General features: G+C 49.3%; 1 protein-coding gene and 1 pseudogene across 3 annotated transcripts in view; one reads left to right on the forward strand and one right to left on the reverse strand.

Moving 5' to 3' along the window:
- The first annotated feature begins 90 nt into the window (after positions 1–90).
- Positions 91–19,749, forward strand: LOC117440749 (laminin subunit alpha-1-like; annotated as a pseudogene).
- Positions 19,750–19,762: 13 nt separating this feature from the next.
- LOC117440750 (protein 4.1-like) overlaps positions 19,763–25,000 on the reverse strand; it is a 14,608-nt gene continuing 9,370 nt past the window's right edge. For 2 of the 3 annotated variants that reach the window (XM_034076980.2, XM_071202096.1), the window contains 3 exons: positions 24,851–24,931; positions 21,260–21,381; positions 19,763–20,820 (listed from right to left, as the gene is read on the reverse strand). In XM_034076980.2, coding sequence (XP_033932871.2) covers positions 21,271–21,381; positions 24,851–24,931 — 192 coding nt within the window. In that variant the 3' untranslated portion in view covers positions 19,763–20,820; positions 21,260–21,270. The remainder of the gene's footprint in view (positions 20,821–21,259; positions 21,382–24,850; positions 24,932–25,000) is intronic. The other variant, XM_071202097.1, reaches the window with a different exon arrangement.

A 25,000-nucleotide genomic window follows, 5' to 3' on the forward strand; every position in this document is an offset into this window, starting at 1 on the left:
GGGTGTGGTGTGTGTGTGTGTGTGTGTCTGTGTGTGCGTGTGTGTCTGTGTGTGCGTGTGTGTGCGTGTGTGTGTGTGTGTCTGTCTCAGGGTCCCTCCGCGCTGCGATCCTCTTCCTTCCAGGGGTGTGTCGGTGAGGCTTCGCTCAACGAGAGGAACATCGGACTCTGGAACTACGAGCGCCGAGAGGGCGAGTGTGGAGGCTGCTTCAGCAGGTAAACACACTACAGGTGTATCACTACAGGTGTATCTGTACAGGTGTATCACTACAGGTGTATCTGTACAGGTGTATCTGTACAGGTGTATCACTACAGGTGTATCACTACAGGTGTATCTGTACAGGTGTATCTGTACAGGTGTATCACTACAGGTGTATCAGTACAGGTGTATCACTACAGGTGTATCTGTACAGGTGTATCACTACAGGTGTATCAGTACAGGTGTATCACTACAGATGTATCAGTACAGGTGTATCACTGCAGGTGTATCAGTACAGGTGTATCACTGCAGGTGTATCACTACAGGTGTATCAGTACAGGTGTATCAGTACAGGTGTATCACTACAGGTGTATCAGTACAGGTGTATCACTACAGGTGTATCACTGCAGGTGTATCAGTACAGGTGTATCACTACAGGTGTATCACTGCAGGTGTATCAGTACAGGTGTATCACTACAGATGTATCAGTACAGGTGTATCACTGCAGGTGTATCACTGCAGGTGTATCAGTACAGGTGTATCACTACAGGTGTATCACTACAGGTGTATCAGTACAGGTGTATCACTACAGGTGTATCACTACAGGTGTATCAGTACAGGTGTATCACTACAGGTGTATCACTGCAGGTGTATCAGTACAGGTGTATCACTACAGGTGTATCACTGCAGGTGTATCAGTACAGGTGTATCACTACAGATGTATCAGTACAGGTGTATCACTGCAGGTGTATCACTGCAGGTGTATCAGTACAGGTGTATCAGTACAGGTGTATCTGTACAGGTGTATCACTACAGGTGTATCAGTACAGGTGTATCAGTACAGGTGTATCTGTACAGGTGTATCTGTACAGGTGTATCACTACAGGTGTATCAGTACAGGTGTATCAGTACAGGTGTATCACTACAGGTGTATCAGTACAGGTGTATCAGTACAGGTGTATCAGTACAGGTGTATCACTGCAGGTGTATCACTACAGGTGTATCACTACAGGTGTATCACTGCAGGTGTATCAGTACAGGTGTATCACTGCAGGTGTATCAGTACAGGTGTATCACTGCAGGTGTATCACTACAGGTGTATCAGTACGGGTGTATCAGTACGGGTGTATCACTACAGATGTATCAGTACAGGTGTATCACTACAGATGTATCAGTACAGGTGTATCACTGCAGGTGTATCACTGCAGGTGTATCACTACAGGTGTATCACTACAGGTGTATCAGTACAGGTGTATCACTACAGGTGTATCACTACAGGTGTATCAGTACAGGTGTATCACTACAGGTGTATCACTACAGGTGTATCAGTACAGGTGTATCACTACAGGTGTATCAGTACAGGTGTATCACTACAGGTGTATCACTACAGGTGTATCAGTACAGGTGTATCACTACAGGTGTATCACTACAGGTGTATCAGTACAGGTGTATCACTACAGGTGTATCACTGCAGGTGTATCAGTACAGGTGTATCACTGCAGGTGTATCACTGCAGGTGTATCACTACAGGTGTATCAGTACAGGTGTATCACTACAGGTGTATCACTACAGGTGTATCAGTACAGGTGTATCTGTACAGGTGTATCACTACAGGTGTATCAGTACAGGTGTATCTGTACAGGTGTATCTGTACAGGTGTATCTGTACAGGTGTATCACTACAGGTGTATCTGTACAGGTGTATCTGTACAGGTGTATCACTACAGGTGTATCACTACAGGTGTATCACTACAGGTGTATCTGTACAGGTGTATCACTACAGGTGTATCAGTACAGGTGTATCTGTACAGGTGTATCACTACAGGTGTATCACTACAGGTGTATCACTACAGGTGTATCTGTACAGGTGTATCACTACAGGTGTATCACTACAGGTGTATCACTACAGGTGTATCTGTACAGGTGTATCACTACAGGTTAGGGGTGTAACGGGTCACAGAAGTCACGGTTCGGTGCAACAAGGAAAAGCAAAAAAAAGTCCCAAATGCATCATTGTTTTTGCTGTTATTTATTTTTAACAGTTGTGCAAGTTTTGGTATGAAAATAAGGAACTCTAACATTTGGAATCATTAACTGTATTACACAGTTAAAAACAAACCACACACACACACACACACACACACACACACACACACACACACACACACACACACACACACACACACACACACACACACACTCAGATGGCCATATTATTTATATTGGCTGATGTCAAACTAAAAGGTTCAATAAGCTGAACAACTAAAAAGAATGTCTTGAAAGTATTACAATAAATAATAAGAAAGTGTTTCAATACAAGGCAATACAGAACTGTATAACATCTCCTGATGTCAACATATAAAATAAATACAATGATAAATATAAAACAAAATAGAATCTGTACCTTTAGGAGCAATGTCTAACATGTGTAATTAACGTGTGAGTGTGTGAGGCCATTACGCCTAAATAAAGGTACTCAAGCTTTGCTCTATTTTCAAGTTGTTCTTCAGAAAGACGAGTTAGTCTACGTTGTCAGCAGTGAGGGCAGATCTGTTGGCGGTAACGATGTCACCTGCCGTCGAGGAAGCCCTCTCGCTGGGGACTGAGACTGACTCGGATGTGACTGAGCATGTTTGACGTGTTACCACCAGCATACCGCACCGCTGTCGAACAACGCCGACACACCGTCCTCGTCCGATCCCATCATTGTTGTAGTCCACCCCATCGTTGTTGTAGTCCACCCCATCATTGTTGTAGTCCACAGGGAACCCGAAATGTTCCCACGCAGCTGATTTAAAAGAAGCAGGTCGGTTCTAGCTCCTGTCTGTTGTGTGAACTCGCCGTAGCTGCTAACTGTTCTTCTTCATGTATTGTGTTCGTTTTGTTGTGTTTTGTTCTTGTTCTTCATTTGTTATTTACGGGCGGCTGGCTTTTAGGCGCAATACCGCCCCCTGGATTATATATAGCGTAATACTGCCCTGAGTGACAGACTTTTTTCCCACTCGTAAAAAAGGCGGATTCGCCGTGTGACTGCGTGTGTCGAACCGTGACGTCCGAACCGCGACGTTACGGGACGAATACGGATACCGTTACACCCCAACTACAGGTGTATCCCTACAGGTGTATCTGTACAGGTGTATCACTACAGGTGTATCTGTACAAGTGTATTTGTACAGGTGTATCACTACAGGTGTATCACTACAGGTGTATCTGTACAGGTGTATCACTACAGGTGTATCACTACAGGTTAGGGATGTTAAGATTCACCGATTCGCATCGGTGCACCGGCATAAGCGTTCAAGATGCGAGTGCACCGGTTGAGAGAGTGCACCGGTTGAGAGAGTGCACATTAGCTACAGTTTGGGTTGAACTTGCGATGCATTGATTGTAGCGTCTTTGCATCATTCATATAATATCCTCTCATCCTGTCAGCACTCAGCAGAGACCATCTTTGCTTCGCACTACGGAGGCCGAGAGTCTCAGTTATCAACACGCACGGAGTCGAGCAGAAAGAGAAACACTACGGAGGCCCAGAGTCTCAGTTATCAACACGCACGGAGTCGAGCAGAAAGAGAAACACTACGGAGGCCGAGAGTCTCAGTTATCAACACACATGGAGTCGAGCAGAAAGAGAAACACTACGGAGGCCGAGAGTCTCAGTTATCAACACACATGGAGTCGAGGAGAATGAGAAACACTACGTAGGCCCAGAGTCTCAGTTATCAACACACATGGAGTCGAGCAGAAAGAGAAACCCTACGGAGGCCTGGTGTCTCAGTTATCAACACACACGGAGTCGAGCAGAAAGAGAAACCCTACGGAGGCCTGGTGTCTCAGTTATCAACACACACGGAGTCGAGGAGAAAGAGAAACACTACGGAGGTCGAGGGTCTCAGTTATCAACACACACGGAGTCGAGCAGAAAGAGAAACACTACGGAGGCCGAGAGTCTCAGTTATCAACACACATGGAGTCGAGGAGAAAGAGAAACACTACGGAGGCCGAGGGTCTCAGTTATCAACACACATGGAGTCGAGCAGAAAGAGAAACCCTACGGAGGCCTGGTGTCTCAGTTATCAACACACACGGAGTCGAGGAGAAAGAGAAACACAACGGAGGTCGAGGGTCTCAGTTATCAACACACACGGAGTCGAGCAGAAAGAGAAACACTACGGAGGCCGAGAGTCTCAGTTATCAACACACACGGAGTCGAGGAGAAAGAGAAACACAACGGAGGTCGAGGGTCTCAGTTATCAACACACACGGAGTCGAGGAGAAAGAGAAACACTACGGAGGCCGAGAGTCTCAGTTATCAACACACACGGAGTCGAGCAGAAAGAGAAACACTAGGGAGGCCGAGAGTCTCAGTTATCAACACACACAGAGTCGAGGAGAAAGAGAAACACTACGGAGGCCGAGAGTCTCAGTTATCAACATACAAGGAGTCGAGGAGAAAGAGAAACACTACGGAGGCCGAGAGTCTCAGTTATCAACACACACGGAGTCGAGGAGAAAGAGAAACACTACGGAGGCCGAGGGTCTCAGTTATCAACACACACGGAGTCGAGGAGAAAGAGAAACACAACGGAGGTCTCAGTTATCAACACACATGAAGTCGAGCAGAAAGAGAAACACTACGGAGGCCGAGAGTCTCAGTTATCAACACACACGGAGTCGAAGAGAAAGAGAAACACTACGGAGGCCGAGAGTCTCAGTTATCAACACACACGGAGTCGAGGAGAAAGAGAAACACTACGGAGGCCGAGAGTCTCAGTTATCAACACACATGGAGTCGAGGAGAAAGAGAAACACTACGGAGGCCGAGGGTCCCAGTTATCAACACACATGGAGTCGAGCAGAAAGAGAAACCCTACGGAGGCCTGGTGTCTCAGTTATCAACACACACGGAGTCGAGGAGAAAGAGAAACACTACGGAGGCCGAGAGTCTCAGTTATCAACACACACGGAGTCGAGGAGAAAGACGAACACTACGGAGGCCGAGAGTCTCAGTTATCAACACACACGGAGTCGAGGAGAAAGAGAAACACTACGGAGGCCCAGAGTCTCAGTTATCAACACACATGGAGTCGAGCAGAAAGAGAAACACTACGGAGGCCCAGAGTCTCAGTTATCAACACACAGGGAGTCGAGGAGAAAGAGAAACACTACGGAGGCCGAGAGTCTCAATTATCAACACACACGGAGTCGAGGAGAAAGAGAAACACTACGGAGGCCGAGAGTCTCAATTATCAACACACACGGAGTCGAGGAGAAAGAGAAACACTACGGAGGCCCAGAGTCTCAGTTATCAACACACACGGAGTCGAGGAGAAAGAGAAACACTACGGAGGCCCAGAGTCTCAGTTATCAACACACACGGAGTCGAGGAGAAGGAGATACACTACGGAGGCCCAGAGTCTCAGTTATCAACACACACGGAGTCGAGGAGAAAGAGAAACACTACGGAGGCCCAGAGTCTCAGTTATCAACACACGGAGTCGAGGAGAAAGAGAAACACTACGGAGGCCCAGAGTCTCAGTTATCAACACACACGGAGTCGAGGAGAAAGACGAACACGACGGAGGCCGAGAGTCTCAGTTATCAACACACACGGAGTCGAGCAGAAAGAGGAACACTACGGAGGCCGAGAGTCTCAGTTATCAACACACACGGAGTCGAGCAGAAAGAGAAACACTACGGAGGCCGAGAGTCTCAGTTATCAACACACACGGAGTCGAGGAGAAAGAGAAACACTACGGAGGCCGAGAGTCTCAGTTATCAACACACAGGGAGTCGAGGAGAAAGAGAAACACTACGGAGGCCGAGAGTCTCAGTTATCAACACACACGGAGTTGAGGAGAAAGAGAAACACTACGGAGGCCGAGAGTCTCAATTATCAACACACACGGAGTCGAGGAGAAAGAGAAACACTACGGAGGCCCAGAGTCTCAGTTATCAACACACACGGAGTCGAGGAGAAAGAGAAACACTACGGAGGCCCAGAGTCTCAGTTATCAACACACGGAGTCGAGGAGAAAGAGAAACACTACGGAGGCCCAGAGTCTCAGTTATCAACACACACGGAGTCGAGGAGAAAGAGAAACACTACGGAGGCCCAGAGTCTCAGTTATCAACACACACGGAGTCGAGGAGAAGGAGATACACTACGGAGGCCCAGAGTCTCAGTTATCAACACACACGGAGTCGAGGAGAAGGAGATACACTACGGAGGCCGGGAAAGAAGGCACTTTTATTCGTCAAAAAACCGGCTTGATTAGCGCTGGAAACGTTCGTTTTGAAAACAAGAACTCATAACAGTGTGTCAAAGACTCGCCTTCGTTTTACTACGGATTCTACTTCATGGAACGACGGTGTTGTGAAACGTGAATGACTGAAGGCAACAATCACTCCTCCCCCAACTACGTATGTAACGCGTCACTGCTGTGGAGCGTTCAAAGACTGTTGGAAACGTCTCAACTCAAGGCAAGACAACGAAATTCCACAAACAATGAAGTAAAATTCAAAAGGAATAAACGTGTTGAACAAAAATGGCAGACTTGGAAAGCTTGGAAAGTGACATTGACTGTGTGTACATGGAAAGGCTCAAACGACTGAAATCATCAAGGAGTGCAACATTGGGTGCATTGACAAGGAAATGAAATCAGACAATTCATGGAAAATGTCTGCAATGTGGAACTGGTTAAGTCGAAAATGGAAATTGAGTTTACACAACAGCAAGGAAATGGAACAGTTCAATGATTCTCCTTCGACTCCACTTCGAGCGATATAACTACTAACAAAGCACTTATATACTAACAAAGGACTGGCTTATCTAAAGCCAGTTGAGTAGCACTTGAAATGTTTGGCTCTATGAAGCCTGATGCACTTTATGATTCTGTTTTCTTCAAGTTTGTATTTTGTTGGTCGAACGCACTTATTGTGAGTCGCTCTGGATAAAAGCCTCAGCTAAATGTAACGTAATGACATCGATCAACAGAATAATACTTAATAATCAAACTGCTCTTTATTAGCCACATTCATAATTTAATAATCATTTTCTCTCTGCTGGTAAAGTAACGTGTTTCTTTCTATTTGAGAGGGATCAGTAGGTGAGGCTGCCGTGACGGTTTGACTCAGAAGGAGTTTAGTGGATAAGACCCCTGGTGTTGAGGTGACAGCATGTGTATCACTGTGTGCGACATGTTGTGAGGGACCCACAACATGTTGTGAGGGACCCACAGTCCATCTGCATGCCAGGGATGATGTGCAGCCAGTCTCTATGGACACCTGCATCTAGGTCCCTCTCGTCTGCAGGTGGTGCTTTAACTACATTTTGATGCTAATACTTTTGTACTTTTACTTGTAACATTTTGAATGCAGGACTTTTTATCGTAACCGAGTATTCCTACACTCTGGTACTTTTACTCAAGTACAAGATCTGAACTTCTCCCACCTCTGACAATAAATCCTGGTTACCAAAGAGAAACCCTGCTCTGAAGGTTATTTTCATTTCACAAATCCTGCCCTCAGCTCTGCTTTCTCCAACATCGCTGAAAAGCAGCAGACGCTGCTTCTTTTTTCGGTTTTCGCTCATTTCTTGACGTTTTCCGACGCGCTTGCATTTAAATCCATCTCCCCGTCGCTCTGTGCAGCTGGCCTGTACCCCCACCCTTCTTTCACATAATGGTACGATCCTAGTGTGTCCTCGCATATGATTGGCCGCATGGTGGCCCAGCTAAATAAAGCCCCGCCCCTGCCTGCAAGGACTCTCAGCAAGAGTAGGAGCGGCTGAAGATCCTGCTCTCCCCGACGGGAGGCTGCTCTCCTAGCGGCAGCTCGCGATCAGCGTGTTGGAGACCTCTGAGTTAAAGTATCAAGTCACCTCAAGTCAGAGGCTCGAGTCCAAGTCGAGTCCCGAGTCATTGGTGTTCAAGTCCCGAGTCATTGGTGTTCAAGTCCCGAGTCATTGGTGTTCAAGTCCCGAGTCATTAGTGTTCAAGTCCCGAGTCATTGGTGTTCAAGTCTCGAGTCATTGGTGTTCAAGTCCCGAGTCATTGGTGTTCAAGTCCCGAGTCATTGGCGTTCAAGTCCCGAGTCATTGGTGTTCAAGTCCCGAGTCATTGGTGTTCAAGTCCTGAGTCAGTAGTATTCAAGTCCCGAGTCATTGGCGTTCAAGTCCCGAGTCATTGGCGTTCAAGTCCCGAGTCATTGGTGTTCAAGTCCCGAGTCATTGGCGTTCAAGTCCCGAGTCATTGGCGTTCAAGTCCCGAGTCATTGGCGTTCAAGTCCCGAGTCATTGATGTTCAAGTCCCGAGTCATTGGTGTTCAAGTCCCGAGTCATTAGTGTTTAAGTCCCGAGTCATTAGTGTTCAAGTCCCGAGTCATTAGTATTCAAGTCCCGAGTCATTGGCGTTCAAGTCCCGAGTCATTGGCGTTCAAGTCCCGAGTCATTGGTGTTCAAGTCCCGAGTCATTAGTGTTCAAGTCCCGAGTCATTAGTGTTCATGTCCCGAGTCATTAGTGTTCAAGTCCAAGTCGAGTCTCAAGTCATCAAATTGGTGACTCGAGACTGACTCGAGTCCAAGTCATGTGACTGGAGTCCACACCTCTGCTGTTTGCACATTGTTAGTCCTGAGCAATGCGTCCTCAGTGTTTAGCTGCGAGGTGTTATCACATGACTCTGGAGAGTACTTCAGAGACTCTGGAGAGTGCTTCAGAGAGAACCACATGTGGAAAGCACTTTCTTGTTAATGTATGATTTGCTGCAGACGAGGAATAAAACAAAAATCCTCTGTCGTACCAAATTGAAGTATCATTATTTTGCATCGTGTTGAATCGCATCGTATCGAACTGTATCGCAACAGGGGTGAATCGTATCGTATCCCATCGCCTGGTGTTTCAAAGGTATCGTTAATGTATCGTATCGTTGGCAACGTATCGAGATGCGCATCGCATCGGCCTCAGTGATGGAGATGCACATCCCTACTACAGGTGTGTCACTACAGGTGTGTCACCTGTCTGTCTCTCAGTCCCCAGACGGAGGAGACTTCTTTCCACTTTGATGGATCTGGATTCTCATTGGTCCAGAAGTCTCTGAGAGCGACGTCCACCTCCATCGTCCTGCTGTTCAAAACGTTGTCGCCGGGCGGATTACTGCTGTACCTGGCCTCCAACAACACGGTACGACACTAACTCACCTGTTTCTGTTGAGGCTCTTATTGTGAAGGGTGCTGACCTCACTTCCTGTCACCTGCAGAGAGACTTCCTGTCCATGGAGCTGGTGGGGGGTCATGTCCGGCTGACCTTTGACCTCGGCTCCGGAGCTTTGATCCTGACCTCCAACAGGAAGTACAACTCAGGGGTTTGGTACAAGATCACCCTGCAGAGGAGCAAGCGCAAAGGTAACTGATGCTAAGCTACTGCTAACTGATGCTAAGCTACTGCTAACTACTACAGAGGAGCAAACGCAAAGTTAACTGATGCTAAGCTACTGCTAACTACTACAGAGGAGCAAACGCAAAGGTAACTGATGCTAAGCTACTGCTAACTACTACAGAGGAGCAAACGCAAAGGTAACTGATGCTAAGCTACTGCTAACTGATGCTAAGCTACTGCTAACTACTACAGAGGAGCAAGCGCAAAGGTAACTGATGCTAAGCTACTGCTAACTGATGCTAAGCTACTGCTAACTACTACAGAGGAGCAAACGCAAAGGTACTGCTGTTATAATAATTTATTTCATTTAACTGATTTGGTGTCCTCTCATCTGTGTCCAGGCTACCTGTCCATCATGGCAGCCGACCAATCATCAGAGAAGGAGGTGTTGGAGGCGGAGTCTCCGGGAACCGCCTCCGACCTGAACCGCTCCGACCTCGACCCCATCTACATCGGAGGACTTCCTGCCTCTCGGCCAATCAGGTGAGTCCCTGCCTCCTTACCTGTCTAACTGTTGGTATGTGTCTGTCTCTCTCTACCTGTCTGACATTTCCTACCTGTGTTGTTGCTAGGCGACAGGTGGTCTCCAGGTCATACGTGGGCTGCATAAAGAACGTGGAAATCGCCCGATCGAACTTTGACCTTCTGAGAGACGCTTATGGAGTCAGGAAGGGCTGCGTGCTGGAGGTACACACACACACACACACACACACACACACACACACACACACACACACACACACACACACAGAGACACACACACACATACACACACACACACACACACACACACACACACACACACACACAGAGACACACACACTCACTCACTCTCTCACACACACACACACACACACACACACACACACACACACACACACACACAGAGACAGAGACACACACGTGCGCGTACAGAGACACACACACACACACACACACACACACACACACACATGTTAATATAACATGCTAATGTATGCTATGCTAACGTGTTTAATATAACCACCGTGTTGCAGGCGGTACGAAGTGTCTCTCTACTCTCTGGAGGGTTCGTTCAGATCGCCCCCCCCCTCCCTCGGTCAGGAGGCGGAGCTTCTCTTCTCCTTCTCCTCCAACAACCAATCAGGAGTCCTGCTGGCTGCCTTCAGAGATGACAAGAGCCAGAGACAGGTGAGACAGGTGAGGTTAATACAGACAGGTCACCTGACACGCCTGGGCTCATCATGCTGACTCTGTGTATGTGTGTGTGTGTGTGTGTGTGTGTGTGTGTGTATCTGCAGCATTTCCTGTCGGTCCACCTGCTCTCAGGTGCATTGGAGGCGGAGCTAGGGGAAGTGGGAGCTTCTCAGAGGGTGATGGTGGTGAGACCTGACGGAGGAACGTTCGGCGACGGAACGAAACACTCAGTGATACTCAACATCAACAGGAAGTACGTGTTACCTGCCTCACCTGTCTGTATTATCCTCACCTGTCTCACCTGTCTGTATCATCCTCACCTGTCTCACCTGTCTGTATCATCCTCACCTGTCTGTATCATCCTCACCTGTCTGTATTATCCTCACCTGTCTCACCTGTCTGTATCAACCTCACCTGTCTCACCTGTCTGTATCAACCTCACCTGTCTGTATCATCCTCACCTGTCTGTATTATCCTCACCTGTCTCACCTGTCTGTATCAACCTCACCTGTCTGTATCATCCTCACCTGTCTGTATTATCCTCACCTGTCTCACCTGTCTGTATCAACCTCACCTGTCTGTATCATCCTCACCTGTCTGTATCATCCTCACCTGTCTCACCTGTCTGTATCAACCTCACCTGTCTGTATCATCCTCACCTGTCTGTATTATCCTCACCTGTCTCACCTGTCTGTATCAACCTCACCTGTCTGTATCATCCTCACCTGTCTGTATCATCCTCACCTGTCTGTATCATCCTCACCTGTCTGTATTATCCTCACCTGTCTCACCTGTCTGTATCATCCTCACCTGTCTGTATCATCCTCACCTGTCTGTATTATCCTCACCTGTCTCACCTGTCTGTATCAACCTCACCTGTCTGTATCATCCTCACCTGTCTGTATCATCCTCACCTGTCTGTATTATCCTCACCTGTCTCACCTGTCTGTATCAACCTCACCTGTCTGTATCATCCTCACCTGTCTGTATTATCCTCACCTGTCTCACCTGTCTGTATCAACCTCACCTGTCTCACCTGTCTGTATCAACCTCACCTGTCTGTATCATCCTCACCTGTCTGTATTATCCTCACCTGTCTCACCTGTCTGTATCAACCTCACCTGTCTCACCTGTCTGTATCAACCTCACCTGTCTCACCTGTCTGTATCATCCTCACCTGTCTGTATCATCCTCACCTGTCTGTATTATCCTCACCTGTCTCACCTGTCTGTATCAACCTCACCTGTCTGTATCATCCTCACCTGTCTGTATTATCCTCACCTGTCTCACCTGTCTGTATCAACCTCACCTGTCTCACCTGTCTGTATCATCCTCACCTGTCTGTATTAACCTCACCTGTCTCACCTGTCTGTATCAACCTCACCTGTCTGTATCATCCTCACCTGTCTCACCTGTCTGTATCAACCTCACCTGTCTGTATCAACCTCACCTGTCTGTATCAACCTCACCTGTCTCACCTGTCTGTATCAACCTCACCTGTCTGTATCATCCTCACCTGTCTCACCTGTCTGTATCAACCTCACCTGTCTGTATCATCCTCACCTGTCTCACCTGTCTGTATCAACCTCACCTGTCTGTATCAACCTCACCTGTCTCACCTGTCTGTATCATCCTCACCTGTCTGTATCATCCTCACCTGTCTCACCTGTCTGTATCATCCTCACCTGTCTGTATTAACCTCACCTGTCTCACCTGTCTGTATCATCCTCACCTGTCTGTATTAACCTCACCTGTCTCACCTGTCTGTATCAACCTCACCTGTCTCACCTGTCTGTATCATCCTCACCTGTCTGTATCAACCTCACCTGTCTGTATCAACCTCACCTGTCACCTGTCTCACCTGTATGTATCATCCTCACCTGTCTCACCTGTCTGTATCATCCTCACCTGTCTGTATCATCCTCACCTGTCTGTATTAACCTCACCTGTCTCACCCGTCTGTATTAACCTCACCTGTCTCACCTGTCTGTATTAACCTCACCTGTCTGTCTCTCAGGTCTCTGTCGGTGCAGGTGGACGAGGAACACCTGAAGTCCGTCTCTCTGTTGCCGGGCGGATTTCCTCGATGGTCTCCGGCCTCTTTCTTCATTGGTGGGCTGCCATTAGGGGAGGAGTCTCGTCTTCCAATCAGAGTGCAGGGTCTGTCCAGGAGGTTCAGAGGCTGTATCCAACACCTGGTGGTGGGCGGAGCGTAAGTCACACACACAAACACAAACACACAGGCACAATTTCCTGTCTGTGTGCTAAGTGCTCTGATTGGCTGCTCCCTCCAGGCTCGTGGACCTATCAGGAGCCTTGAAGTATGAGGGGGCGGAGCTTGACAGCTGCTTATTGGAGAAGGTGGAGGTGGCGGTGCTTCCCGATGACCAGGAAGTAGAACCAACTCCTGACCCCGCCCACTTACCTGGAGCCCCGCCCACTCACCTGAGCGCCTTCACACCTGGAGCTCTAACGGTAATGAGTTGATGTAATAAATATGCTCATTATTAATAACGCAGGGTTAGTACGGGGGCTGGAAATCCCTGCAAATGCTTGAAATGTGGTGTTTTCAAGGTTTGTAAAGTGCTTGGATTTAGGACAAAGTGCTTGAAATTGTAAATGCTTTACTTTTACAATAAATTGCTGTCCGACTGAATAGTTCCTTTTTTAGATTAAAAGAAAAGAGACAAGTCGGAGCGAGCTTAATTGCTTCGCTTCTACATAAAACAGCTCCGCTCCGGCCTTCCCGCGCTACGCGTTATGCGCGTAGGCTCCGGCCTTCCCGCGCTACGCGCTATAGGCGTAGGCTCCGGCCTTCCCGCGCTACAGGTGTAGGCTCCGGCCTTCCCGCGCTACAGGTGTAGGCTCCGGCCTTCCCGCGCTACAGGTGTAGGCTCCGGCCTTCCCGCGCTACAGGCGTAGGCTCCGGCCTTCCCGCGCTATAGGCGTAGGCTCCGGCCTTCCCGCGCTATAGGCGTAGGCTCCGGCCTTCCCGCGCTACGCGCTATAGGCGTAGGCTCCGGCCTTCCCGCGCTACGCGCTATAGGCGTAGGCTCCGGCCTTCCCGCGCTACGCGCTATAGGCGTAGGCTCCGGCCTTCCCGCGCTACAGGTGTAGGCTCCGGCCTTCCCGCGCTACAGGCGTAGGCTCCGGCCTTCCCGCGCTATAGGCGTAGGCTCCGGCCTTCCCGCGCTACAGGTGTAGGCTCCGGCCTTCCCGCGCTATAGGCGTAGGCTCCGGCCTTCCCGCGCTATAGGCGTAGGCTCCGGCCTTCCCGCGTGACGCGCGTAGGCTCCGGCCTTCCCGCGCTATAGGCGTAGGCTCCGGCCTTCCCGCGCTATAGGCGTAGGCTCCGGCCTTCCCGCGCTACGCGCTATAGGCGTAGGCTCCGGCCTTCCCGCGCTACGCGCTATAGGCGTAGGCTCCGGCCTTCCCGCGCTAGAGGTGTAGGCTCCGGCCTTCCCGCGCTACAGGCGTAGGCTCCGGCCTTCCCGCGCTACAGGCGTAGGCTCCGGCCTTCCCGCGCTACAGGCGTAGGCTCCGGCCTTCCCGCGCTATAGGCGTAGGCTCGGGCCTTCCCGCGCTATAGGCGTAGGCTCCGGCCTTCCCGCGCTATAGGCGTAGGCTCCGGCCTTCCCGCGCTATGCGCGCGACCGGCAAGTGTTTGTGCTACGTGTGACCTGGGCATTCTGATGAGAGTGATATAGGACTGTGTGCCAGGAAGTTGCCGTTTCAACGAGCGTTGGCTAGCAGAAGACAAACACAAGCCATGGCTAAGACGAGGGTCAAGCCCACGAATAGCCTCCTGCAAAGTTTGCAAAAAAGACTTTCAGTTGTTCACGATGCGAGAGTCTGCGCTGACGACGAGCCGTAGTAGAGCATTTTGGATCAGGCTAACGTTGCATGTTACGCTTGTTTAAGCTAGTAACGTTAGCGAGCTGAATAGCGAACTCGATGAGGGGTAATTGTTTATGCAGGTGACAATAATTTCAGAGGAGCGTACCTATGTCAGTATGTGCGTTACAGTCGCCATCCTGTGGTCTTCAGAGGAGGAAGCACTCACTGTTAGACATTAGCTTGTTAGCATGTTACAAATTATAAACTGAGGATTTGACCGCGTCGCTATGGTTGATCATTTTAGAAACAGGCTTTTATGTAAAGTCTTGCAGTATTACACAAGTAAAACTACATTTTACATTTAAGTCTTCCTTTGAAGATGTATAAGACAGATGTCTTGAGTAGACAACATTATTTACTAATCATTATACACATTCGTAAATATTATTTTCCACTTGTTACCTTTGTGAGTCTGTTTCCATGCAGCTCTGCGTGATTTTGTGGCTACAATTCAGACTAATACGCTACCAGAGGTGGAGAAGTACTCCGATCGTGTACTTGAGTCAAAGTAGAAGTACTCAGGTCTTGAGTAAAAGTAGAAGTACTCAGATCTTGTACTTGAGTAAAAGTAGAAGTACCAGAGGAATACTCTGTCACAGTAAAAGTCCTTCATTCAAAAGGTTCCTCAAGTGAAAGTAGAAAAGTATTCTCATCAAAATATGGTGAAAGTAGCGACAGTAAAAGTAGTCGTTGTGCAGATTGGTCCATTTCAGAATAATCTATATGATATGTTTTATAATGATTGAAATATAACTCAAAGCAAAGCGCCGCTGAGGCACCCGTCAGCGAATCTTACGCATGGGTAAAAATCAAGGTCCGAGCAAAAGTCGTTTCAGTGCAATTTATTATCAACACATCGAGCATTTGTCCTCCTTCCTACCCGATGGTAGAAACCATCAGCCTACCGGGTGCCGCCCACTGCCACCTGCATCCCAGCTCTACAATGAGCAGCCTCCCCTCCCCCGGCGCCCAGAGGCTCACCATGTACCTCTGAACTGTAGCTATACATAGATAGAGTGTGTGAGCATGTGAATACATGCAGTGGAGTAGAAGTACACCATGTACCTCTGAACTGTAGAGATACATGGAGTGTGTGAGCATGTGAATACATGCAGTGGAGTAGAAGTACACCATGTACCTCTGAACTGTAGAGATACATAGAGTGTGTGAGCCGTGGTCAGCGCCAGCCTCAGGCTCACGCGTGTTCATCCAGGACGTGTGCAGGTGACTTCCTGGCTGCCTCTCGGCTCAGAGGTCTCGTGGGAGGCCTCCGTACGGACGGGTCGCTCACTTTGACACGTTACACTTTGTTTCTCCTCGTGTACAATGCTATCACGAAACACGCATAAAGAACATCTGATTTATGTGAGGTAGGGAAATAATCATTTGAGTATAAGTATGTGTATATGTGTATATAATTTCCAACAGCTGGAAGCTGCTTGAAAGGGCTTGATGTTGACTTTGGAAAAGGTGGAAGAACCCTGATAACGATAAACAATGTTGTTATTGATTGTTGCAGTGTGTGTTGGAGGCGGAGCCAGCCGTGCTGCCGTCAGCTGTTCAGTTCGGGTCGTCCAAACACAGTCACATGACCTTCAGCATCAGCCCCAGCAGCATCAGGAAGAGGTGAGTCTGAACAGGAAGACCTGGGGGGGGGGGGGGGGTTGTTGTTGTTGTTGTTGTGTAACCCCCCCCTCTCGCAGTGTGTCCCTCAGGTTGTCCCTCAGGAGCCGGGCTCTGGTTGGCCAGCTGGTCTTGCTCTCTGACGCCAAGCAGATGGACTTCATCGTCCTCCGGATGACGGGCGGCCGTCTCGTCCTATCAGCTGACCTGGGGAGAGGTCCCGCCTCCTGCACCTCCTCCAGCACCGTTAATGATGGGGAGTGGCACACGGTGAGACACACACACACACACACACACACACACACACACACACACACACACACACACACACACACACACACACACACACACACACACACACACACACACACACAGACAGGCACACTGTCCTTAATTGAAGGGCTAACTCCACGCCTCCAGGTGACATTAGGCGATGAATCAATCATCCTCTGCATCATGAACGAACCCTACCTGTGATCCGTGATAACACCTGTCCTCTCAGGTGAGCGGGGAGGTGAGCCGGCGCTCGGTCTCTCTATCGCTCGACGGCAGGACTCCAGACTCCGTGTTTATTAAAGGAAACCAGCTGGACGTGGAGGACAGACTCTTCCTGGGAGGCCTCCCTCACACACACTCCACCCGCAGGATCAACGTGAGACCCTTCCCTTACCTGTACACAGGTTCAGGTGTACATCCCTACTTTACCCTTACCTGTGTATATAAATATCCACCTGTTTAGAGATGTCCCGCCCCTTAGCCTAACAGGTGCAGCGCTATCCGATATGAGTGTTCCCTAGTGATGTCACTGTGTTCCTGAGTAAGCACAGGTGTGACTTCCTGTCTCTCAGGCCAGCAGCAGCTTCTCGGGATGCGTTCGCTCCGTCAGTCTGAACGGCGCCATGTTGGATTTGTCCTCTCCAGCTTCACAGCATGATGTCACTTCCTGTTTCACCAACGACCAGACAGGCAGTTACTTTAACGGCAGTGGATACGCCGCCCTGAGTGAGTCCAACTAATTATATCATTTACAATATATTTATTATTTAATCTGATGATGTTCCTAGTGGTTAACTGTGTGTGTGTGTGTGTGTGTGTGTGTGTGTGTGTGTGTGTGTGTGTGTGTGTGTGTGTGTGTGTGTGTGTGTGTGTGTGTGTGTGTGTGTGTGTGTGTGTGTGTGTGTGTGTGTGTGTGTGTGTGTGTGTGTGTGTGTGTGTGTAGTGCGTGATGGTTATAAGGTGGGCTCTGATGTGTCTGTGGCCTTCGAGTTTCGAACGAGCCAATCAGAAGCCGTGTTGCTGGGGATCAGCAGCGCCAAGGTGGACGCCATCGGGCTGGAGCTGATCCACGGACAGGTGAGGCTCAGGAGTCATGTGACAGGGGGTGTGGCTCAGGGGGTGAGGCTCAGGAGTCATGTGACAGGGGGTGTGGCTCAGGGGGTGAGGCTCAGGAGTCATGTGACAGGGGGTGTGGCTCAGGAGTCATGTGACAGGGGGTGTGGCTCAGGAGTCATGTGACAGGGGGTGTGGCTCAGGAGTCATGTGACAGGGGGTGAGGCTCAGGAGTCATGTGACAGGGGGTGAGGCTCAGGAGTCATGTGACAGGGGGTGTGGCTCAGGAGTCATGTGACAGGGGGTGAGGCTCAGGAGTCATGTGACAGGGGGTGAGGCTCAGGAGTCATGTGACAGGGGGTGTGGCTCAGGAGTCATGTGACAGGGGGTGAGGCTCAGGAGTCATGTGACAGGGGGTGAGGCTCAGGAGTCATGTGACAGGGGGTGAGGCTCAGGAGTCATGTGACAGGGGGTGAGGCTCAGGAGTCATGTGACAGGGGGTGGGGCTCAGGAGTCATGTGACAGGGGGTGAGGCTCAGGAGTCATGTGACAGGGGGTGAGGCTCAGGAGTCATGTGACAGGGGGTGAGGCTCAGGAGTCATGTGACAGGGGGTGGGGCTCAGGAGTCATGTGACAGGGGGTGAGGCTCAGGAGTCATGTGACAGGGGGTGAGGCTCAGGAGTCATGTGACGGGGTGAGGCTCAGGAGTCATGTGACAGGGGGTGGGGCTCAGGAGTCATGTGACGGGGTGAGGCTCAGGAGTCATGTGACGGGGTGAGGCTCAGGAGTCATGTGACAGGGGGTGGGGCTCAGGAGTCATGTGACAGGGGGTGGGGCTCAGGAGTCATGTGACAGGGGGTGTGTGTTTACCTTTAAGTCAGCTTTATGCCCCTCCCTCGAGATTACATCATGCATGTTATTAGGAATGGGGAGATTTGATTGGTCGGGTACAAATGTAGGTGTTTATGTCCTCACACAGATATAATAACAGGAATGTGTGTGTCCTCAGGTGTGTGTATGTCCTCACACAGATATAATAACAGGAATGTGTGTGTCCTCAGGTGGTGTTTAACGTGAACAACGGGGCGGGGCGAGTGTCGGTGCGTTCGATTGGCCCCCTGCTGTGTGACGGGCTCTGGCACCACCTGGTGGCAAAGAAGACCAAACACAGCCTGAGTCTGAGCGTTGATGGGAGGAGCTACTCCACCCCCAACCCTTACCCACAATCCACCTCTGCTGAGACCAACAACCCTGTCTACCTGGGCGGATTCCCAGGTGAGAGATCTGTCCACTCAGTTAAAGGTGAACCAAACATGACGACCTGTCAAAGACTCGCACTAACCTGTCTCTCTCTCCATCTGTCTGCCTCCCCCTCACCTGTCTGCCTCCCCCTCACCTGTCTGTCTCCCCCTCACCTGTCTGTCTCCCCCTCACCTGCCTCCCCCTCACCTGTCTGTCTCCCCCTCACCTGCCTCCCCCTCACCTGTCTGTCTCCGCCTCACCTGTCTGTCTCCCCCTCACCTGTCTCCCCCTCACCTGTCTGTCTCTCAGTGGGTGTGAAGCAGAACTGCCTGTCTGTCAGCTCCAGGTTCTCAGGCTGTCTGAGGAAGCTTCATCTCATTAAGTCTCACCTGAATGACGCACTGGAGTTAAGCTCCGCCCACTTCCTGTTGGGCGTGACTCCTAACTCCTGTCCTGTTGCTAAGCAACATGTAGCTCAGCTCTGATTGGCCGGCGGACACAACAGTTTTGTTTAATGAATTGGCCTTTCTTAATTCCCGCCCCTTTCCACTCTTTTGTCCAATCAAAAGCTTCCTTTTTACTTGTGCTACATCTGGTTGGAGCCAGCTAGCATAAAGCTAACGCTACATGAGGAAGAGTTAGAACGATAAACGTCTATATTATTGTGGGAAAGTTTGAGATCTGAGAACATGAATATCAGATGAATTAAAGTTAACCAGAAAACATAATTTAATCTGTACTTCTGTAATAAACGACGTTTAGATATCATTGTTGATGAAGGCTGTAACATGATGCTCTCCTCCCTCCCTCTGTAACTCTGTTTCTTCATCAATCAATAAAATACATTCAGACAGGAAGTCCAGTTTAATTGTTTTATTTCAGTTCAGCGGTGAAAACTTGTAAGAATTCATGATGAAAATAAAATACCTCGGGGAGTGTGCAGAGCGGAGCGTAATCTGTACGATGTTAGCCCGGTGTTAGCCCGGGGTTAGCCCGAAGTTAGCCTGATAGCCCAATGATAATGATGTTAGCTCGATGATTACGATGTTTCTCCCGCACGATCAGATTTTAGATTTATATCGCGACTTCAGCGCAGCGACTGAGGCTCTTTTCTTCAGAGACTAGCTAGCCAACATCGTACAATTTACATCATACAGTTTATGCTCAGTTTTACGTTGTCGGGTTGGGATTACAACACAGATCAATAATAAATAAACACATAAATCAACATCACTGTGAATAAATAATAACAGGGTTTCCATGGTGAGAAGAATGGCACATTACTATTGCATTGTGGGTAAATACAGAGTTTAAGCTGCTATACAGTTAGCGGCTACAGTGCTAGCAAACATGCTATCTTACAGGAAACAGTTTGCATCAGATGTCAGAATAAAATTCCACTTCCTGTTACTAATGTTGGAGCTGTACAGTCGACAGAAATATAAATATGAATTCTACTTCCTGTTTATCATCCAGGTAAAGCTGGTGCAGATGATGCTATGCTAACATGTGATGCTCTGCTAACATGATTAGGATCAGCGACTCCGAAAACATGACGAAGACTTTTATTAAAAGAGTACTGAAGTTTAATATGGAGCACCTTGAGTCAACCAACCAATCAGATGTGAGGGGCGGGGCCTGGAGTTCACTTTGAGAGTTCAACTGAGGTCGACTGACTTGTGTGTGTGTCTGTGACGCTGTGAGTGTGTGTGTGTGTGTGTGTCTGTGTGTGTGTCTCTGTGAGTGTGTGTGTGTGTCTGTGACGCTGTGAGTGTGTCTATGTGAGTGTGTGTGTGTGTCTGTGTGTGTCTCTGTGTGTGTGTCTCTGTGAGTGTGTCTCTGTGTGTGTGTGTGTGTGTGTGTGTGTGTGTGTGTGTGTGTGTCCACTGCTCCCATGATCCTGCAGTCTTGTAGCTTCAGTCCTGAAAGACAGACAGGTGCAGCAGTGAGACAGGAGTCTTGTCGACCAATCAGAACCCTGCGTTTGTTTCCCTCTCAGGCATTGAAGGAAATGATATAAAGCCGCCCCACAATCCCTTGCAGCAACATTTACCGTTAACGAACGAACGAGCTAGCCAGTGAGTGGCATGCTAATTAGCATAGCAATTTCAAAGCTTGACTATTAGTTGAGCGTAGCATGCTAATATTTGCATGCTATTATTAGCATAGCATGCTGGTGTCCCCACTGTCCTCTGATCTTCACTGTATTGTTTACTTCCTCTTCAGACTACATTTTCCTGTCCTAAACGTTTCAACCAATTAGATCTCTCCCTGGATCCTCCAGGTGTTTTTCCAGGTGAAAGTGCAAACAGCCATGCAGCAGCAGCCAATCAGCATCCAGCACGGGGCTGCACCTGTTACCTGTGATGTCACTAATCAGTCACATGATCAGGAGAAAGCTCTGTCTCTTTGTGGACGACGACTCGAGTGACGGAAAGTTCAGGATGTTGGCGTCGCGCCTCAGAGAGAGCGGCCTCCAGAGCCTTAGAGAGGGTTAGATAACCCGTGTTAGTTAACCTGGGTTAGACCGGGTCAGAACCTTAAGGCACGGACACACCAGGCCGATTAGTCGAAAAAAGGCGACTTTGGGCCGTCGGTCAAAGAAATCCCTCTGATTGGCTGTTCAGCTTAGCGAATCAGTGCATGAGAAGCGCAACTGAAGTGAGGGACCCAAACAAACGACTAAGAAGGCAAATGTGAGCTTTCCTTTCCCTCCAGCCCCGCGAGCTCCTCGCTGGAGAGCATGGAGCGCACGCTATCTGTGGTTTGTTTATATCACGCAGTCGGTCTTCTTCTCTCGGTTATCACGCAGTCTGTTCTTCTTCTCTCGGTTATCACGCAGTCTGTCTTCTTCTCTCGGTTATCACGCAGTCGGTCTTCTTCTCTCGGTTATCACGCAGTCTGTTCTTCTTCTCTCGGTTATCACGCAGTCGGTCTTCTTCTCTCGGTTATCACGCAGTCTATCTTCTTCTCTCGGTTATCACGCAGTCTGTCTTCTTCTCTCGGTTATCACGCAGTCGGTCTTCCGGTTGTTGCCTCCTTTAAATGACGAATACACACTACCGCCGCCTGCTGGTGAGGAGAGGTATTGCCACTCACGCATGCGCAGTTCGTACGCGCTTCTTGGCCGTCGGCTGAAGTCTTTGCGGTGTGTTCAAGAGCGACACATGGCCGAGACGCAGAGACGCACAGCCGGGTCCGTCTGTGTCAGTTCTTTGGAGTCAGCTTGGTGTGTCCGGGCCTTCAGAGAGGGTTAGTTACCCCGGGCCAAAGAGGGTTAGTTAACCCGGGCCAAAGAGGGTTAGTTACCCCGGGCCAAAGAGGGTTAGTTAACCCGGGCCAAAGAGGGTTAGTTACCCCGGGCCAAAGAGGGTTAGTTAACCCGGGCCAAAGAGGGTTAGTTACCCCGAGCCAAAGAGGCTCACATGGAGCCCGGGCTGAGGAGCTCGTTGTCTGAGTGCCTCAAACCCTCCTCGGATCCCGCCTGGCGCGGAGACTAACACACACACACACACACACACACACACACACACACACACACACACACACACACACACACACTCTCACACACACCCTGCTGCAGCATCTGAGTATGTGTGTGTGTTAGTCTCCGTGCGAGGACAGGGAAACTCCTGAAGTTAGGATGAAATAAGATGTGGAGCTGTTCTCAAGTCTCAGAGAGAATCAATCAATGTTTATTTATATAGCCCAATATCATGTTCCATTACAGAGAACCGTCTCAAGAGCCTCAGAGAGGGTTAGTTAACCCGGGATACACCTGTTAACCCGGGTCAGAGCGTCACCTTTAGAGCGGTTCTTTACCTGTTAATAACAAAGTGTCACCTGGTCAGAGTGTTCATGACACGACATTGAGCTGAGGCTTTGATCCAGAGCGACTCACGAAGTGCGTTCGACCAGGAAGACACAGAAGAGAACAGAATCATAAAGTACATCAGGTTTCATAGAGCCAAACGTTTCAAGTGCTGCTCAGCTGGCTTTAGAGGAGCCAGTCCTTTGTTAGTCTATAAGTGCTCTGTTAGCAGTTCTCTCCTCGAGGTGGAGTCGAAGGAGACGAGCTTCAGTCTGGAAGGTGTGTGAGCGTTCTGCTGTTCAGGGGCCTCATTCATAAAGGGTTACGCCAGTTTCTACGCAATGTTTGCGATTTATAAAATACTAACTTGACGGGAAAACGTGCGGTCCTCCACGCAAACTCTGACCCATGCGTACGCACTAAGCACAGCAACGGGAGAGACGAGAAACTGCGACCCCGTTGGCCGAAGGAAGGACGGAGAGAAACGTGTGGAAATAATGACATGAATAAAACGTTACCTCTCATTTCTCAGATATGAAGAATTCATATTCACACACACACACACACACACACACACACACACACACACACACACACACACACACACACACACACACACACACACACACACACACACACACACACACACACACACACACACACACAACCTGGAGAAATAAATAAATACGGATATGTTATTTAAAACCACCTCGATATGTTGTGTTGATGTTATGAAATGTTTCTCATGACTGACGCCGTGCTGCTTTTCTACAGGTTAGATACGAGCATGGTTTTATGTACCATCACGTTTAATCGTGTTTTATGCCGTTTGCTAAGACTTGAGAAGTCGCTCGTAAAACACAGGAGGTCTGGAAGCTAAGAACACCATGTGGTCAGTTGAACAGCTGATGTAACACGTTAGTTGTGTTTCCGCTAACTGGTGGATATGGAGGGGGGGGGGTGAGACGCTGCGCAGCTGATCCACAGCTGGGACACAAACCACCAAATACAAAAACAAAATTCAGATCCAGTCGTCATGACTACACTCCAGAGGGATCCCCCATCACTTCTCAGTCTCTCATCGGGGGGGGGGTCTCCTGCCCCCGGTGCACACACTGCCTGAGGAAGGCTGTGTGTATTGTTTCTCGGACCACTTATTTATTCATGTTGGAGACGCTCCGACCTCCGTGCTGCCGCTCTGTTCAAACGGCTTCCACCAAACAATGTGATTTATCTCCCCCTCCCCAAGAGAACAGAACCTGACCCGGTGTGAGACGTCTGTTCAGCTTCAGTCTCAGAAGCTGCACCGCATTTCGAGTCGGTTGTGATTTATAAAGGGAAACCGGCGAGGAAAGTGCCGTACGCACTTTCCTCGCCGGTACGCAATGTTTGGTGAATCGGAAAATGTCTGTACCTATTTTTGTGATTTCTACTACGTGAGCACCCTTCCCACGAGAACCCTACGCACGGCGTTATACATGAGGCGCCTGGTGTCAATGGGAGCTCGTTCCACCGTCTTGGAGCCAGGACACGGTTAGCCACGTAGCCCACGTGTTCCTGCTGATGGGAACTCGGGTCCCCTCGCAGCGAGGCTGCAGCGAGTCGTTTGAAATGATGTCTGATCATCCATCAGCAATAAGTCTAGTCTTCAGAGCGTAGCTTTCGGTTTGGGCAAGCTGCGTGGCATCACTCTCACTCCTCGTGGCAACGTGTCGGTGGATTTAGGAACTTCCCCTCGATTCTATTGGCTCTAACGGTTCAAAAGAAATGACAATCATCAGAATCGACGAGGGGGGCCAGAGAAACGGCAAATCCACCCAAATGACCCCGGAAGTGTTGCTACACCTCTCTCAGAAGGTCACGTGTTCTTGATACAGGGTGCTCTGAGTCCTGGAGCTGTCAGTCGACCGTCCCGTCGTTCAGCGTGGCTTCACGATAAGTCATGGTTTTGGACGGACACTATCATTTACATCTTTTTACAATTTTCAATCTGAATTTACTTTAAAATACAAACATCCATATTGATTCTGACTCTTATCATTGCTCTGAGAGAAAGATTAATGTTCCCCTTTCAGGAGGTATGGTCAGTTGGAGCCCGAGGCCTGACGAACGGGCTGAACGGGTTAATAGTAAAGTGACACCTGGTCGTGGTCGATCTCGGTGTCTCCGGAGATCACGATCCTCTTCTCAATCCGAGTCTCCGAGACTCCTCCCTTCACCGTCTGCACACACAGAGGTTAGGGTGTGTGTGTGTGTTACCTTGGTGATGTGTGTGTGTTACCTTGGTGATG

Source organism: Pseudochaenichthys georgianus, unplaced genomic scaffold (genome assembly GCF_902827115.2).
Source record: "Pseudochaenichthys georgianus unplaced genomic scaffold, fPseGeo1.2 scaffold_1170_arrow_ctg1, whole genome shotgun sequence".
NCBI classification, from domain to species: domain Eukaryota; kingdom Metazoa; phylum Chordata; class Actinopteri; order Perciformes; family Channichthyidae; genus Pseudochaenichthys; species Pseudochaenichthys georgianus.